This window comes from Notolepis coatsorum (assembly GCF_963971535.1).
Source record: "Notolepis coatsorum genome assembly, chromosome: 9".
NCBI classification, from domain to species: domain Eukaryota; kingdom Metazoa; phylum Chordata; class Actinopteri; order Aulopiformes; family Paralepididae; genus Notolepis; species Notolepis coatsorum.
The window spans coordinates 9,225,242-9,244,604 of NC_140173.1; the positions used below are offsets into that span (position 1 = coordinate 9,225,242).

The 19,363-nt window shown below is 44.2% G+C and overlaps 1 protein-coding gene across 1 annotated transcript in view; it reads right to left on the minus strand.

The window, feature by feature from the left end:
* The window catches only part of kmo (kynurenine 3-monooxygenase), a 113,143-nt gene that overhangs the window by 76,750 nt on the left and 17,030 nt on the right, over positions 1–19,363 (minus strand). Inside the window, exon 4 of the mRNA XM_084322188.1 lies at positions 19,146–19,235. Within this exon, the coding sequence (XP_084178314.1) occupies positions 19,146–19,235 (90 nt within the window). The remainder of the gene's footprint in view (positions 1–19,145; positions 19,236–19,363) is intronic.

Sequence of the window (19,363 nt, forward strand, 5' to 3'; positions counted from 1 at the left end):
TATAGGCCGGTTGAGTTCAGTGATTGAAGGAAATAAAAGCCTGGGATATTAATTGAAGTTTTATGGTACACCAACATTTGATGTATCTGTCAGGGACATAACAGCAACTCATTCACTCAAGGCTGTTTCTTGCAGAAATCTATTTTCTTTTTTACATTGAGCTCCAGGTTGTTGGCAGAGTACCCAGATGCCAGCTGGGCCTCCTCTCTCCTGTAGATAGACTCATCATTGTTGGTGATGAGGGCCATTACCGCGGTGCTGTCTGCAACCTCGAGTAGCTGGATGGAGGGGGTCACACTGTGTCTGAACATCTACATACTTTGTATCTATATACGTCGGTGAATACAAGTGATTCTGGTAATATTTTAGCAGTAGTTGGTGTGTCTTCCAAGCTACATCTGAGGATATAAAAAAAACTCTGTTTTTCCCCACGGAGTTCAGGGTTGCCACTGGGTGCGATGTGTGGCAAATTGGGATCACTCACTCACTTACCCACCCACTCACCCAACCAACCCACCCAACCACCCACTCACCCATTCACCCACTCACTCACGGTGAGTGCACACTGCACGTTTTCATGCTTGTTCCATTCCGCTGGCACAGCCCTAGGCACGGCAGTGAAAAACACTATGTATCTGTGACGTGATCAGCTCTGAATACTGTACTCTGTAATCCTTCAGCGATGCTGGAATTGGACGATGCTCCCAAACAATCCCACAATGCATTGCGCACACCATGTGATCAAATAAAGATGGCGGTGTTTGCGAAACGGCTTATGTATGTATGTATGTATGTATATTAGCGGTCAATAAGATGAGAACATGGAGTGGAATGAATGCTTTTGTAATTTGATCGGACCAGTTTCAAGAGAGAATAATAAGTCACATTGTGTCAAAAAGTGCTGACGAGTGCTGACATCACATACATTTAATAGTAAAAAAAGAATAGCTGTAAATTCTCTGATTGGCTCTCCCGTGTTTGTCCCCCCCCCCCCCCCCCCTGAGGCCCTGCCCCTTTTTTGTATTCCTGCAGTGTAAGCAGTTGTGTCAGGAAAAGGGGGAGTGGACCGGTTTCTGAGGAAGTTGATTGTAAGGCCGTTGCAAATATCAGTAACCGTGTATGTCAGCTGTATTCGTTTCAATCGTGACTGTCAAAACGCGAGATTGTCAAAAATAGCTTCGATTGAATACGATGTGAAAGAGCACCATATGAGGGCTTTATTAGAGCTCCGTTTAGGAACGAGGGGTGTATCTAAACGGCCGTCGGATGGACGTGAATATGCAAAGTGGAGGATCAAGCTTAACCATCGTATATATGTATATAGGGGAGACTTTTAGTCAGTAGAATACAAGCGAGGCATTATGTCGACTCTCCAATCACTTACAGCTATTATATTTTTTTACTATTAAATGTATGTGACGTCAGCACTCGTCAGCACTTTTTTACACAATGTGACTTATTATTCTCCGTTTCAGTCCCTCATATTGAACAATAATATTACATTAACTAGGGATGTCCGATATTATCGGCCTACCGATATTATTGGCCGATATCGGCATTAAAATGTGATATCTGAAAATATAACCTTTATTTACCCAGGCAAGCAAGTAAGAACAAATTCAGATTTTATTTATTGTCAAAAGTATGCATAATATGTTGTGTTAATTCCACAACAAGAGATATGTAATGTTAATTAACTGAAATTATTCCATTTTTTGGGGGGGGAAACCCTGCATATATCGGTATCGGTTGATATCGGTATCGGAAATTAAGAGTTGGACAATATCGGTATATCAGTATCGGTAAAAAAGCCAATATCGAGCATCCCTAACATTAACCCTTTGATTGCCAAAACGTAGATCTACGTTTCTGTGGCCCAGCGGTTGAGTGCCGGAAACGTAGATCAACGTTTCTGTGTTGTTATTTCTTTTATTCGCAATTTCCATTCATAATTTATCCTGCTATGCTGTAGGACTGAATGGCACTCTGTCTGAGACCGCAACGGTCCGATACCGCCGCCTAACACCTTGCGGCCGCTATTGCACTCCATTGGAAGCAATGTGGTTTGTTTTCTCGGCCGAGCTGCGGCGTGGGGGCGGGTTCTAAACACTCCGGCAAAACAAGCTTATAGGGATGTCATCGACAACTGTCCCCACCCGCCCGTTCATGTCCAATGCTGGATAACGTTGGACACAGGATCGCTGTGGATATTTGGAATGGCGATCAGATAATTGGATTATTCTTTTTGCAGTACATCAGAGACAAGGTAATCTCTGTTGTCAATGTTATCAATCTTTTTTTTTTTATCCACTTTTTCTCTTTTAAAATGTTTCTCCCATCCCAATTCCACTGTGCCAATTCTTCCCTCCCCTGTCTTGAACGTTGCTCGCATATGCCCCCCACTGGCCGGTTGTAGGAAGGATAGAAGCCTTGCATCACGTGTCCCCTCCGATACACGAGCAGGCAGCCTGTCACATCTTTTCACCTGCCAGCACGGACTCTCATTGGCGAGGTGTAACGTGTGGGAGGCTCACACTACCCCCGCCATGCCCCGTCTCTGCTGTGCAGGCGTCCCCAACCGACCTGTAGGAGTCGCTGTCCACAACGTCCAGATTACCACCCATCGACTTCCACCCGCTAACTCTGCCAATTGAGTTAGTATGCCGGCTGGCCCAAGGATGTTCCGTGCAAGAACAGCGCGCGTGGCCGGGCACACAGAGTCCCCGACTTCAGTTCAGAGCGGCGAAAGTGCACGGAGAAAGGCACATACATTGGAACAGCTGCAGGGTCATTACAGTTTTTTCGTTTTCTTGTTCGCCCAATAACGTTAACCAAATGAAACCAATGGAAAGAAACACACGCGTCGCCGACACACACACACATGCGCCAACAAACACATCAACATTCTCCCCCACCGGACTCACAGACACAGCTCATCAAAAAATAAAAAAAATAAACATACTTTTCCGGACAGATCATCTGAGCTCCACTGTGTTTAAATCCAAATAATCCTCTGCCATTGTTGTAATATGTCATCTGTTCTCTAGTATTCAGTCTCGTCGTGAAGTTAAATTCTCTCTAGAAGTGAAAGTGAAACTTAGCAAGGATAAGTTGTTAAGGGGCAGTAGGCAAGTGGATGCCTGAACACAATGACACCAGTATCACTGACTACCACGGCAAGCCTATAGAAAATTATTCTATTTAATAATAATAATTATCATCATAAATATAATATATACATTTAATAATAATTATAAAAAAAAAAAAATTCTGTTGTACCGAACTCGTACCCGTGACCCCAATACCGAGGTACGTACCGAACCGTGACTTCTGTGTACCGTTACACCCCTAGCCCTAATATGTACTGTGTAGTGTATGCCGTTGGTGGCGCTCGAAGCATAGAAAAACTATCTCCCCCTCCACCCTTTGGTGCATGCATGATGAAACATAATACCGATAATCTAGCGTTGATTTCAGATTGATTCAATAATCAGGCGAGAAATGGCAAGATTTATAATGAAATGCACTAAAGGGCTGTTTGCCGGAGTTCCCTGGGATTACACAGGATCACTCTAAAACTATACTCATATTCACCACGGTATGAAACGGAAATGTATGGATGAAAATGTAATGTATTGCATGTTGACCAGAAGAAACTCACTGACAATCGATGCCGTTATTAGATCCATAGCTATAATATTTAATATAGGTTTAGCACTGCAAAAACCGGCATTTATCCCCATTGAACACAGCGCTGGCACTCACTGCCCACAGTGCCCCCTGCTGAACGGCACTTGATGTGTTAAAACCCAAGGGTGTTTCACAAAGTAGCTAGTTGTGAATGTCTATGGGTCTAAATGGAAAACATGTGGACAGTTAGAGGAAGCTGTAGACCTACAGCAGTTTTACATTAATGCTGTGTTAGACGGTGAGCGTCTATATCATCAAGGACAAAGGCAGGCTGCAGTGTGTCATCCACTGCTGAGAAGGTGATTGGCTGCAATCTGCCATCCAGGCAGGACGCCTCTATGCCTTCTACAACGGCGCTCAGTTTCCGGGTTCCTCTGATTGGCCACTAAGCCCACGTGACCGCGCGCTAGCACGCCCCCCTTATCGCCCACTGCCGCGCTGTGAAGCGGAGCATAGAGGCAGCGGGGCGAGGCGGTGGTTTCTCCCCGGCTCGGTGATGGTTTCTCCCCGGCTCCGTGCGCCGCTGAATCGGTCCAGCTCCAGCGGCTCCGAGGCGGCTCGTTCTTATTAATCCCCCATTGTTCAGGTCGACATGGTCGCACAAACACCCGTTGGAGGAGTAGTGGGGGAGAAATGAATGAATGAAAATGTATCTTTTTTTTTTTTGCGTTTTTATCGCTTTATTTCTACTGGGCAGTCCAGTAGGGAGAGACAGAGGAGGAATGGGAGACAGAGTGGGGGGAAGACATTCTGCAAATAACGACGGGTTCGGGAGTCGAACCCGGGTCGGCCGTGACGCGGCTGAGCGCGCTATGTGGTTCGCCACTGGGGCGCCCCATGAAAACTTTATTTAACAGATTGTAGAATGGGTACAATACATCACGGCGCAATACACACAATTGTTAAGGGGATGCAGACCAGAGAAAGACGTTTGTCTTGTTTACATCAGGGTCCCCCATTTTCAATTCATTGACATTTGTGACATACACAACATAGGAGTAGTGGGGGAGAAGAAGAGGAATATTTTTAAATAGCAAGAATTTTCGACTGGCAACTCTGTGCTCGTCAAACATGTTAATGTCATGTATGTTGTGTATGTCATAAATGTCGATATGAATTGAAAACATCAGGGTCCCCCATTTTCAATTCATATCGACATTTATGACATACACAACATACATAACATTAACATGTCTGACGAGCACAGAGTTGCCAGTCGATAATTCTTGCTATTTAAAAATATTCCTCTTCTTCTCCCCCACTACTCCTATGTTGTGTATGTCATAAATGTCGATATGGGAAACCGAGCGGCGTTGTAGAAGGCATAGACGCGACCCTGATGTAAACAAGACAAACGTCTTTCTCTGGTCTGCATCCCCTTAACAATTGTGTGTATTGCGCCGTACTGTATTGTACCCATTCTGCAATCTGTTAAATAAAGTTTTCATTCATTCATTCATTTCTCCCCCACTACTCCTCCAACGGGTGTTTGTGCGATAAGAACGAGCCGCCTCGGAGCCGCTGGAGCTGGACCGAGTCAGCGGCGCACGGAGCCGGACCGAGTCAGCGGCGCACGTAGCCGGGGAGAAACCACCAGCTCGCCCCGCTGCCTCTATGCTCCGCTTCACAGCGCGGCAGTGGGCGATAAGGGGGGCGTGCTAGCGCACGGTCACGTGGGCTTAGTGGCCAATCAGAGGAACCCGGAAACTGAGCGCCGTTGTAGAAGGCATAGAGGCCGCCAGGACCTGTACGCCTCCAGAACTCTGAAGCGTGCAGGTAAGATTGTGGCCGACCCCTACCACAACCTGTTTGAGTCACTCCCCTCTGGCAGGAGACTGCGGTCCATCAGGGCCAAAACCTCACGACACAAGAACAGTTTCATCCCCTCTGCAGTTAGCCTCATCAACAAGGCTCGGGACCCTCACTGACACCCCCCCACTGTGTTACATTAACACACCCTACTGAACTATGTACTTGCCTATTGTTGCCTCATTTTAATTAGTGTATATAATTGTATGATTGGCCACATCTGCCCAGTTGCGCAGCCCTGGCCTATTCCTACTTTATTTTTACTTAAAATTGTACGATATCCATCTATTGGGCTATAAGTTGGGGGCCTTAGGGATATTTTCGTGCAAATTTGTGCAAAAGCACCAAATTTGGCCCAGATGTAGCCCAGAGTATGCTCAATTGATTCAGCCAGGGCGCCCGAGCCGGCGACCCCCGGGGCCACCCTGGTGGCCAAATCAATATGGCCGCTGTCCGGAAAAAGGTCTTGGCTATAACTTTTGAACCAAATTAACTAGAAATACAAACTTGGTGTCTATTTTAGGTCTTTTGACTATTAGAAACACATTGGAATGCTTATCTTTACAATTGGGTGTGTCTGGACCCCTAATTTGCATATTTCCAAAATGGCGACTACCCGAAAGTGAGTTTTACCAGAACTTTCGTTTTTTTCTGTCTATAAAAGTGAAATTCTATATAACATATAATTATATCAGAATCCGAATCAGACACGTTGATTGCCAGGCAATATTTATAATGTGAAATAAACCTAAACAACAATTGGTTGTCAGGCGTAACAACAACAACGGCGAAAACATGACAGAACAATAAATACTGCACAATACACAAACAATACAGATTCATACCCTACATTAGCCCAAAATGACAATCCACATACCACATCAAGGTGCTCAGTCTATAGATATAAGTTTATGGGGATGGATGTGCTCAGTCCTTTTTATTTACCAGGGTGAGTGATTGTGGATAGAAGCTGTAGGTGACGATTTTTATATCATAATCACACAACCAGATTACTTATTGTCGTCTCATTGTAGTATCGACCCTCATTGTTGGTACAGGCACCCTCACAGCCACATATTGAGGTGCAATGGACTCCAGTTTTAAAGCATTTGCAGCGCCCTCTATATGACTTTTTGCAGCCGCAGTGGAGGAGAATGGTGCAGGCTTTACTGGCATCTGCAAGATGAGTCCAGTAAGGTTCCCAAGTCTTGGTCGTGGAGTCCTAGTACCAGCTCTGTACCACCATGTACTGAACTCTGGGATATTTTGCTGGACAGAGGTCACCTGGTTCCAGTAAAAGGGCTAAAGGGCTTTCCATAATGTCTTGTGTGTCGAGTGCTACAAGGTCATTATTTGGTAGAAATGGATTTCTGTGGGTTTCCATAACCTCTGAAGGATTTGACATCTTTCCTGAACATGACCTGCAAGCTATTTGCCTCTTTGTGATGAGATGTTGACGATGATGTGCTGCTGTTATACACAGCTTCAAACTCTTGCACCAACCTGGCACAGTCAGGCCCTGCAAGCATGAAGAGTGTGAGGGCTTCAGGGGCTTTCATAGAGTCCAGCTGCTCCACCACAGGACTGCAGGATTTTGTTTGATTGCTCATGGGATTGATCTTTTGCAATCAAGCTGAACTTACGTTCTGACCGCTGCACTATGAATTTCCCCTTCATGAACTCTTCATAAATGGCAGGATTTTTTTCAGGCAGCTCAACCATGTCTCGAACATGGACAGGTAACCAGCGAGCGTAGTTTGTGTGATCCATCACGTGAAACCAAGCACAGAGCTCATCACACACTTGAATGTACAGCTTGAAGTGTCCTTCTCGGAGTGACCGAACGAATCGACAGAACAGTAACTCTAGCTCCATGATGGTAGACCAGTACTTGAACTGTGGAAACTCCGCTTGAGATGGTTTGTCCCACCTTTTGAATGTTTCAGATGGGCCCAGAACATCAACACAATAAGCAGAGTATGCCTTCTGCTTGAGAATATGAAGGGACATGAGTGTGATTTGATGGACATAACGTGTGCGTTTGATATGGTGCTCATTGAGGGCAGACTGAGCTCGTCCTGTAGTCAAGACCTGTGCCTGGGTAAGGGCGGTGGTCCAACCTGAATCGCAGAGCAGCTTGCCCGCCATAAGGTGAGCTTTGTCTTCGATATGCAATGCTCCCATCATTACGACCAACACAAGATCATGCAATGGTTGCACAGGATCACTGCCACTTCTCACTTTTATAGGAGGACGCTCAAGTCCTAGATGGTCATGAGAGATGATTTGTACCACTCAGTGCAGTTCCATGGAACTCGTTCTGTGAGTAGTTCCCTTTGCTCTACCCATCTAGATTGTCAACATCATAGGTGAAGACATCCTGACGAAGATTAGTAAGAAGAACAATGCCTTGTACTTCTGACATTGGGTGATGAGACTTGCTATTTTCATTCTCGGTTTCAGGTTGGCATCTTCTGTATTAGCTACACAGGGTTTGAGGAGTGCTGGACCCTGGAGGACAATATCATTGAACACTTGTAAGGGTTCGGCAACAGAGTTCAAGTTCTTTAATAGTTGTCATACAGAAGTACAGAATACTTTCATACAAAATGCTTCTTACTGTTACGCTCCAGAGACTGTGCTAGACAAGATAGTATCAAATAACATAATAACATAATATAGCATGAATTTAGAAGAAGAATGAGGTCACAGTTGTTCGGTATAGACATATGTACAATGTTCTGAGTTACCATATAATATACAATACACAATACTATGCAGTGTACTAATGTACAGTACTATCTAGTGCAAAGCAGAAGTGGGATGAGGTACAATTTTAGGTACAATTTACAGTAAGGTGTACGAGTTGTAGTGCAATCCTTCATCCATAAATATAAAGTGTGGGGAGTGGGTGCTACAGTGTGTTTGTTTAAAGTGGGTGTGTGCTATAAAGTGTGTGTAGTGGGTGCTACAGTGTGTTTGTTTAAAGTGAGTGTGTGCGTGTGGATGTGTGTGCTATGTGTGTTTGGTGGTTGTTGTTGTGTAGTGTTCATTCATTGTTCGTTTAGCAGCCTGATGGCCTGGGGATAGAAGCTACTTCTGAGTCTTTCTGTGCTCGCCTTGAGACTCCTGTGTCGCTTGCCTGACGGCAGCAGTTCAAAGAGGCAGTTGTTCGGGTGGCTCGAGTCCTTAATAATTCTCTTAGCCTTCCCCTTGCAACGCTTGTTGTAAATGTTCTGGAGAGTGGGGAGCCCCCCTCCAATTGTGCGTTCGGCTGAACGTGTCACTCTTTGTAGTCTGCTTTGGTCTTTTGCAGTGCTATTCCCAAACCAGGAGGTGATGTTGCCGGTCAAGATGCTCTCTATTGTACATGAGTAGAAGTTCTTAAGGATCTTCTGGCTGACTTGGAACTTCCTTAGGCGCCTGAGGAAGTAGAGGCGTTGTCGTGCCTTCTTCACCACACTGTTAATGTGTATGGTCCATTTCAAGTCCTCGGATATGTGGGCTCCGAGGTACTTGAAGCTGTTGACTCTCTCAACCGGTGCCCCGTCGATGCTGAGGGGGCTGTAGTCCTTGACCCCCGACCTCCTGAAGTCCACAATCATCTCTTTTGTTTTGCTGACGTTCAGGGAGAGGCTGTTTTCCTGGCACCATCCCGCCAGGACCTTGACCTCTTCCAGGTAGGCCCTCTCGTCGTTGGCAGAGATCAGGCCCACCACCACTGTGTCGTCAGCAAATTTGACGATTGTATTGCTACTCCGCTGAGCCACACAGTCGTGTGTGTACAGGGAGTAGAGGAGGGGACTCAGAACACAGCCCTGGGGGGCCCCTATGTTGAGGGTGATGGATGAGGAGGTGCAGTTGCCTGCTCTCACCACCTGGGGTCTGCCAGTCAGGAAGTCCAAGACCCACTGGCAGAGGTCATAGCCCAAGCCCAGGTCCCTGAGCTTGGCTATGAGTATGGAGGGGACTATGGTATTGAATGCCGAGCTGTAGTCGATGAATAGCATTCTCACATAGTTCCCCTGCCTCTTGTCCAGGTGTGATGCTGCTGTGTGCAGCACATGGGATATGGCGTCCTCCGTGGACCTGTTGGGGCGGTATGCAAATTGCAGGGGGTCCATGTTGATGGGGAGGGAGGAGCAGATGTAGCCCTTTACTAGCTTCTCAAAGCACTTCATGGCTATGGAGGTGAGAGCTACAGGGCGGTAGTCGTTGAGGCAAGCAGGCTTGGATTTTTTGGGTACAGGGATAATAGTGGACTTCTTCAGGCAGGTGGGGATGACAGCCTGTTCTAAGGACAGGTTAAATATGTCAGTGAATACTGGGGCCAGTTGGTCGGCACAGACTTTTAGGACGCGGCCGGGGATGCCGTCCGGACCTGCTGCCTTCCTGATATTCACTTTTTTAAAGGTCCGCCTCACCTCATGCTCTGTTACCCTGAACACTGCGCCTCCATCAGCAGCCGACCCCCCCCCCCCCATTGCCGAGGCTTGTGAGCTGGTGTTGTTATTACCAGCATCAAACCTCGCATAGAAGGTATTGAGGTCGTTTGCTAAGGAGATGTCATTGTTCAGTTTGAGGGAGGCGCCTTTGTAGTCTGTCATCGTCTCACAACCAGATGTTGTGAGACAGTTAATAATAATAATAATATCTTAAAATTGATATAGCACCTTTCAGGAGACCCAAGGCGCTTAACAGGAGGGGGCAGCTAAGGGAGGGAACAGGAAACAATGTAACAACAAAATAATAATCAAAAGGAAAGAAAGAAAATGAAAAAAAGGAAATCAGGCAGAGTCATTTACAAATTTGGTGAAGAGGTGGGTTTTGAGTTGGGATTTGAAGGAGTGCAGGGATGTAGTATTACAGATGTTTGGAGGGAGTGAGTTCCAGAGGGTGGGTGCGGCCACAGAGAAGGCTCTGGGACCAACAGTCTGCATGTTGGTGGTGGGGATGGAGAGGAGACCGGAGTCAGAGGACCGCAGCCTCCGGGGCGGGATGGAGGAGGTCAGCTAGGTACCAGGGGGCAAGGGAGTGAAGGGCTTTGTAGGTGATGAGGAGGATCTTGAAATTGATGGAGGACTTGATTGGAAGCCAGTGGAGGTGGATGAGGGTGGGGGTTATGTGGTGCCAGGACTTGGTGCGGGTGAGAACCCTGGCAGCAGAATTTTGCACATATTGTAACCTGTTCAGGGCATTGCTGGGTAGCCCTATTAGGACAGAGTTTGCATAGTCAAGAAGGGAGGTGACGAAAGCGTGAATGAGAGTCTCTGCTACAGAGTCGGGGAGAGATGGCCGGAGTCTGGAAATGTTCCTGAGATGAAAAAAAGCTGATTTAGTTATTGTTTTTATGTGGGAATGAAAGAAGAGGGTGGAGTCCAGTATGACGCCCAGGTTGCGAACTTCTGGGGAAGGGTGGATTAGGCAGCCAAATTGAGACCATGTTTCCGGATGATGTGACCAAGGGGGAGCATGTCGATTGTGAAGAGGAGTAGACCAAGACTGGAGCCCTGCGGCACACCTTGGTTGACTGGGGCAGGGGTGGAGGTGGAGTTGCAGATGGAGATGAACTGTTTTCGGTCAGTGAGGTAGGACTCAAACCAGGTGAGAGTAGTCCCAGTAACACCCAGGTGGTCAGTGAGGTGGTTAAGGAGAATGGAATGGGAGACCATGTCAAAGGCCGCAGATAGATCCAGGAGGATGAGGAGGCTGATGTGACCGGAATCGGTGGCAATGAGAAGGTCGTTGGTGGCCTTGGTGAGGGCAGTCTCGGTGCTGTGGTGTTTCCTGAAGCCACATTGGAAGGGTTCATAGAGCTCATGGTTGGACAGGTGTTGGTGCAGTTGGGCGGCCACTGCTCTTTGCAGGATCTTGCTTAGGAAAGGAAGGTTGGAGATCGGTCGGTAATTCCCAAGGTCATCTGGGTCCAGACCAGGCTTCTTCAGGATGGGCGTGACTGATGCTGTCTTGAAGCTAGAGGGTACCCTGCCCGATTCCAGGGAGGAATTAATTATTCCCACGATGGTAGGGCACACGGCAGGTAGGCCAGCTTTGACCAGGACTGTGGGTAAGGGGTCAAGGGAGCAGGTGGAGGCCTTGGCATTGGTGACCAGCTTAGCCACCTGGAGAGCGTCGATGGGAAGGAGCCGTCAAATGTGTGGCCTGGTTGTGCAATACAAAGGCGGCCCTCATCAACATAATCGCCTCATTCTGATCAATCTGGTTGGAATCATGACTACTCTCTTAGCCACTTGTTCCTTGTTTGTGATGTATGTGTCCCTCCCTTTCTGGTGTTCACTCCATTCAGGCAGATATTTGAGGAGCTGTAGCTTGAATCTTGTTGTGTGGAGTTCATAATCAAGACACAAATGCGAAATGGGTCAATATTGAAACAGAAACGTAAAAGTTAAGGTAAAACTCATTTTCAGGGAACCGCCATCTTGGAAATATGCAAATTAGGGGTTCAGACACACCCAATTATAAATATAAGCATTCCAATGTGTTTCTAATGGCCAAGAAACATAATATAGACACCAAGTTTTTATTTGAAGCTCATTTGGTTCAAAAGTTTTAGCCAAAACCTTTTTCGGAGGGCGGCCATATTGATTTGGCCACCAGGGCTGGCTCGGGCGCCCTGGCTGAATCATTAGAACATAGTATGAGCTACATCTGGGCCAAATTTGGTGCTTTTGCACAAATTTGCACGAACTTAGCCTCATATAGCCCTAAGGCCCCCAACTACTATGTTTGACTTAGTTTGTATCCCATGTGATTTTATTCGGCCTCTTGTACAGTCATGCAGCCCTGGCCTATATTTTGTTTCATAAATATATTATTCTATTGTGCTTGACTTAACTCATATTACTTTACCCACCACTTTGTTGTATTGTCTGTCTGTTGATGTCTGTCCGCTAATGTCGCACCAATAACGTCCAGGGCAAATTCCTTGTATGTGTAGGGCAGGGGTAGGCAACCCTAGGCCCGCGTGCCTGCATAGGCACGCAGGGGCATTTTCATAGGCACAGGGGGCAGCATTAAGAAAAAATGAAGAAAAAAAATGTTTGCTTTGAAATATTATAGCGAAATATTTTGCACTGTTGTCGCATTTATCTTGTTGAAATCCTCCCACAGGTTCTTTTTACTACCACATATTTAATCAAGACCCTTTATTTGTTTATTATTTCAATTTAGCTGGAAATACATTGCTACATCATTCAGTAACATTTGCAGAGCCTTATAACAAAAACATTATTACGGTCACCATTGTTAATTGGATTAATAAACAAATTTTATTATTTATTTTTCTATTTCATTGAACATTGCACATGTTAAGCCATTTTTTTTACTCAAATGTGAGTATTACCAAGTCAACTTGTGTTCTTAAAACAATGACAATAAACATAGTTTTATTAGGTTGAAATAATGTGGTTGTGTACTTATTTTTCTGTTAACTTATTATGGATTGAAAACTGAAAACTGTTTGTCTGCATTGCATTCTCCCCCCCCCCCCCCCCCCAACTCAGATTTAGGGTTGATACAACCATCATAATAATATTGTTAATAATAACAATAACAATAATGATGTAATAATGTAAAGATTATCATTAAACATCAGGGATATCCTGACACAACTTGTATTGTTGTGTCAGGACACGACACGCACACTGTGCACGCTCACACACGAGCAGCCACTTAACACTTTAACATGAGCGGGCACACACTCATGTCGCACACACGCACACTTATGGCCAAAGGAAAGGACACTTTAAATTAGAATAACAGGAACAGTGTATTGCACTACCAAAGCTAACTAGCATGTCCCACATGCTCTGTAAATAACTATGTACAGTTACCGAGATGTCACTCCATGTTACCTGCTACTGCACAATGTTGTTTCCTTCTTTTGATTCTATTATATGTACCACTGTATTGCACATCGTTGCGGGCAAGACCACCCGCATTTCATTGTATACCTGTATGCCGTGACAATTAAAACTCTTGACTTGACTTGACTTGACTATTTACCTGCACTATTCTTACCCTGCCTACTCTTATACACTGCCTATCAAATTCATGTGTCGGTTATTGCACTTTTTACTTCTTACTGATGACTATTTTTAAACTGAATCATTTTAAACTATTTTTATTATTTGCTAGATCCAAATGTGAAACACTGATTATTTGTATTACTGAATAGAGAGCCTATTAGGATGCTAGATCCTAATGTGAAACACTGTGATTTGCCTCCATGTCAAAAAGGTTGCTGACCCCTGGTGTAGGGTATACTTGGCAAAGACCTTTCTGATTCTGAAAGGGCTCCCTTAAGGAGCTCTACTCTCTTGAAATTTCACTTCTGAGTCACTTCTAAAAAAGGCAGATGTATGAGCCCTCCTGAGGCAGTGGAACAAGAGAGTGTCCCGGGGCAAAGACCGCAGGTTACAATAGTAATGATTAACATGTGCCTTTGTGATGTAGCTTCAGTGTTAACTGAAGCAATATGACCTGAACTCTATCACAGGCAACCAGTGTTGTAGTCGAGTCACTAAATCTCGAGTCCCCAGTGTTCAAGTCCAAGTCCAAGTCTGAGTCACCAAAGAAGAGCCAGAGTCAAGTCCGAGTCAAGTCCCCATTACCCTAATCTGACCCTAACCCTGGCAGTCAAAGAGCTGACATACAAATAAAAACAGATCTACATTAAACATAAATGGCAAATGATTAGGGCATATTACAAAAATAAAATAACTATTTATCAATTAACAAGTCTGATTCCTCGTCTGCACCTTCCGAGTCCGAATGCAGTCAATGCTCGAGTCCAAGTCCAAGTCCAAGTAATCAGTGCTCAAGTCTAAGTCGAGTCTGAGTCCTGGACTCGAGTACTACAACACTGCAGGCAACTGTCACCCAGCCTTTTAACTGCAATTTGACTGTTATAATAATAACTTTATTTGTATAGCACTTTTCATACAGAGGTTGCAGTTCAAAGTGCTTCACAACAGTAAAAATACAGGCATGGGTGAGCATAGCAGGGTATGGTAAATCACAGTGTTTCACATACAAATAATAAAGTAGTTTAAAATGATTAAGTTTAAAAAGTCTAAAATTTATAAAATAGAACGGACATACAACAGTAAAAAATGTAAATAGTAAGGTTACAGATTCAGTTTAAAAATAGTCATCAGTAAGAAGTAAAAAGTGTGATAACCGACACATGAATTTGATAGGCAGTGTAAAATAAGATAAAATTAGCATAGAAAAGTAGGCAGGGTAAGAATAGTGCAGGTAAGTCATTGAAATGCCTGAGCAAAGAGATTTAAGAGTTTTAAGCTGTCTTTTGAAGATGTCTAGCGAGTTGGCTTCCCTGATGTTTTGGGGTAGTTTGTTCCACAGTTTTGGGGCATAGTTGATAAAGGCTGCATTACCGATCCTCTTTTGACTGTTTCTGGGAGCCTCTAGTAGTCCAGCAGCTGATGATCGCAGTGTTCTTGCTGGCGTGTAATTTATTAGAGTGTTGGTGATGTAGCTAGGTCCCTGTCCATTTAGAGCTTTGTATGTAAGGAGAAGGACCTTAAAGTCAATTCTAAATGTTACAGGAAGCCAGTGTAAAGCAGCTAAGACTGGACTAATGTGCTCTCTCCTTTTGGTTCTAGTTAGCAGTCGGGCTGCAGAGTTTTGGATTAGCTGAAGCCTCTCTGTGGTTTTCTTAGGGAGACCTGTGAAAAGTGCATTACAGTAGTCTAACCGGCTAGATATGAATCCATGAATTAGCTTCTCAGCATCGTTCTGATTAATAAATGGTCGTACTTTTGCTATATTTCTGAGATGGAAGAACGATGTTTTCGTTACTTTGCTAATATGAGAATTGAAGTTCAGTTCTGAATCTATGATAACCCCGAGACTAGTGACCTCAGATTTGATCCAAGGGGTTAGTCCTCCTAGGTTCTTTATTAACGTTTCTTTTTTAGTTTTGGGGCCGATAATTAGAATTTCAGTTTTGTTCTCATTTAGTTTCAAGAAGTTCTTACTCATCCATTTATTTATTGCCAGTAAGCAGTCTGTAATGGAGCTAATCGCTGTATCATTTGGTTCAGCAGATATGTACAGTTGTGTATCATCCGCATAGCTATGGAAATCTACATTATGTTCTCTGATGATATCACCCAGCGGTAACATGTAAAGGGAGAAGAGTAAAGGACCTAAGCAACTCCCTTGTGCAACTCCATAGTTGTTGTCGTATATATCAGACATGTGCTCTCCTAGTCTAACATAGAATTTCCTCCCTATGATGTATGTTTTGAACCAGCTTAGCACATGTTCTGAGAAACGACAAGGTTTTCAAGACGATCGATTAGAATATCGTGATCGATTGTATCAAATGCTGCACTGAGATCTAGCAGGACAAGGATGGAGATCTTATTCTCGTCAGAGTTTAGCCTGAGGTCACTGATTATTTTGGTGAGGGCAGTTTCAGTGCTATGATATTTTCTGAATCCCGACTGAAATTCTTCTAAGATGTTGTTTTCTTCAAGAAAGGAATTTATTTGAACTGAAACTATCTTTTCAAGTACTTTGCTAATGAAGGTAGGTTGGATATTGGACGATAATTTGCCATTTCATTACTATCCAAGTTAGGTTTTTTTAGTAATGGCTTTACAACTGCTGTTTTAAAGGCATCTGGGAAAATACCAGTTCTAAGGGAAGTGTTTATGATATCTAGCACAGGGCTTGAAACACTATTAAACACCCGTTTGAAGAAAGCTGTAGGTATAGGGTCAATGTCTGAGGTGGAGGAGTTACATTCTGAGACAGTTTTGCAGAGTACATCTAATGTGATGCATGTGAAACTTCTCATGGTTACATTGCACGGTTTGCTGCAATCAGCTTTATTTCCATCATGAGTAATGCTGGCCCTGATCAAGGTTATTTTGTTGTTAAAGAATAGTGCAAGTTATTCACACTTAACCGTTGATGACTGAGGAGGTGTAGGGGCAGTGTTGAGTAGTAGATTAATAGTGGGAAAAAAGGATTCTGGAGTTTCCAGCATTTTCTGTAATGATTTTAGAGAAGTAGTCTTTGAATGAATGAATGAATGAAAACTTTATTTAACAGATTGCAGAATGGGTACAATACAGTACGGCTCAATACATACAATTGTTAAGGGGATGCAGACCTGAGAAAGACGTTTGTCTTGTTTCCATCAGGGTCCCCCATTTTCAATTCATATAGACATTTATGACATACATAACATACATGACATTTATGGCATAGGGACATATAGGTATTTAGTACTGATACATTTGTGACATAGGCGGTATTCAAATATACAGTACTGTTACCCCTAGATCCTGACAGAGTATATACATATGATGGGGAGGGGACTGTACATTAGGAGGGGGTGGGTGGGTGGGAGGGGAATATACATACGGCGGGGAGGGAATATATACATGCGGTGGGGAGGAGACTGTCTATTAGGAGGTGGTGGGGGTTTTGGGCATTTACGGTGGCCAGTTTCGAATTGCAGCCTCCCGTAGGTGCTCTTTAAGGGCGGTTTTGAATGTGGGCAGGGATTCACATTCTTTTACAGCTTTGGGTAGGGCGTTCCACATTGTTGTGGCATAATTGCGAAACGTGTTTAGTCCCTTGTTTGAGCCGAATCTGGGTTTAACATGATTTGTTGAGCTTCCTCTGGTGTAGTGGTTGTGGTATTCACTGACCTTTGGGAAGTATTTTGACATGTACATGGGCACCCCGGTCGTATAGTGTATCTTGTAGACCAGGCCCATTGCAAGTTGCTGTACTCTGTCGTCTACTCTAAGCCATCCTAGGTTGGCAAAGTGGGCAGGGGTGAGGTGGGTTCTGGGGTTCAGGTCAAGTAGTAGTCTGACCAGTTTGTTTTGTGATGTTTGTAATTTTGTTTTAAGCGCCTTTGAGGTGCTTTGGTACCATGAGGTGCACGCATAGTCATAGTCATAGTACCCTTGAATGAGTGCTCCTGCCAGAGTCCTCAGGGTATTCTTGTTTACCAGAGAGGAGATCCGGTACAAGAATCTAGTTCGTTGGTTGACTTTTTTTATTACATTGGATGCCATTTTGTCACAGGAAAGATTTGCCTCTAGGATGGAACCCAGGTAGGTAATTTCGTCTTTCCTTGTGACAATATTGTCACCCACTGTAACTGAGAAGCCGTCGGTCTTGCTGAGTTTGTTATTTGAACCGAAGAGAATGGACTCTGTTTTGCCCATGTGTAATGATAGTTTGTTATCAGCGAGCCATATGCAGATTTTGCCTAGTTCCGTGCTGAGGGTTTTTTCAACCTGCAATTTGTTCTTGTCAGAGACCAAATAAATAAATAAATAAATAAATCGGCAGGGTCGGTCGGCAACCTGAAACCAACCATTATTTTTGTTAGGCCTTACTGTAGATGACGTGCTGCAGGGTCCACTTCCACAACCAGCATTACCCATATGTTGAACTCTAATGTGTGTAATGGCAAGCCGAAAACGGTCGAAATTGTAGTTATTTGAAGTTTGGATTTTTTTTTACGACTGAGGTAGGTAAATAAAATTTCTTGAGACTAAAGTACAGAAAAAAGGTACCGTTGGGTACCGGTATCGATTCACAGGTACCGGTACCGTATCGGTTAAAATGTGAAAGGTACCCATCCCTAGTCGTTGCGCACAGGTGTCCCACAAAAGGGTGCTTGGCATGTTGGTTGACATCGACCTGCATTACATGTAGTAAACTACCATGAGAAATGTAGTAAATTTGTACGCACACACACACACACACACACACACACACATACACACACGTGGGGAGAGCCTTCGTCATGACAGCGTTCCATCTGCCCCATGGCTTGTTACATCTTGCCACACTCTAATAAAACTGGTTTGTCTTCACCCTCCTTTCGCCCGTGTTCCTGTGTCGGAGAGCCCCGTAAAGAGCCACTTAGGCCTAACAAAAATAATAGTTGGTTTCAGGTTGGTTGTCAGTTTGGCCATGGGTAGGTAGGGAATTTTTTTTTTTTTTTTTTTTTTTTTTTTTTATTCTTTCCCACGGCGACTATGGATAGGGAATTTCTTTATTTAATTAACCCTTTCACTGCCACACGACAGAAGGTTAGCCCTTTACTATCACACAACCGACGGCGATGCTCCATCATTAGCATCATTAGCTCCGCGGATGCGGAGCTAATGATGCTAATGATGGAGCATCGCCGTCGGTTGTGTGATAGTAAAGGGCTAACCTTCTGTATTGTCACAGTGAAAGGGTTAACCGGCTGTCGTGTGGCAGTGAAAGGGTTAAAATGTTCACAACAACATGGATGCATGTACTCTGCCAGCATGTTTAATATCCATAATACTAAATGTTTGACTAAGATTTCTATGAAACTTTATTCTAAAAAAAAAAAAAAAAAAAAACAGATTTTTTTTAATATATAATTTTTTTTTTAAACTCATAAAATATATTGGGTCGCACATAAATCGGCAGGGTCGGTCGGCAACCTGAAACCAACCATTATTTTTGTTAGGCCTTACTGTAGATGACGTGCTGCAGGGTCCACTTCCACAACCAGCATTACCCATATGTTGAACTCTAATGTGTTTTATGTTAAATGAATGGTGGCAGTCAGCAAATGGAAGAATTACCTGGCCTTTCTTGCCGTAGGGGATTGGGGACTGTTTCCCATTTAGAGAATGGATCATTCTGGCCAGCATGGGGATTCCTTTGTTGACAATCTTGAGGAAGAAATGAAAGAAAATATTATTTAGAAATTGATATTGGTAATTTCATCGTTCATAATATTACACTTTAGTTTGCAGTAACTTCAACAGGAACAGCTAGTCTGTAAAGGCTGTGTGTTTGA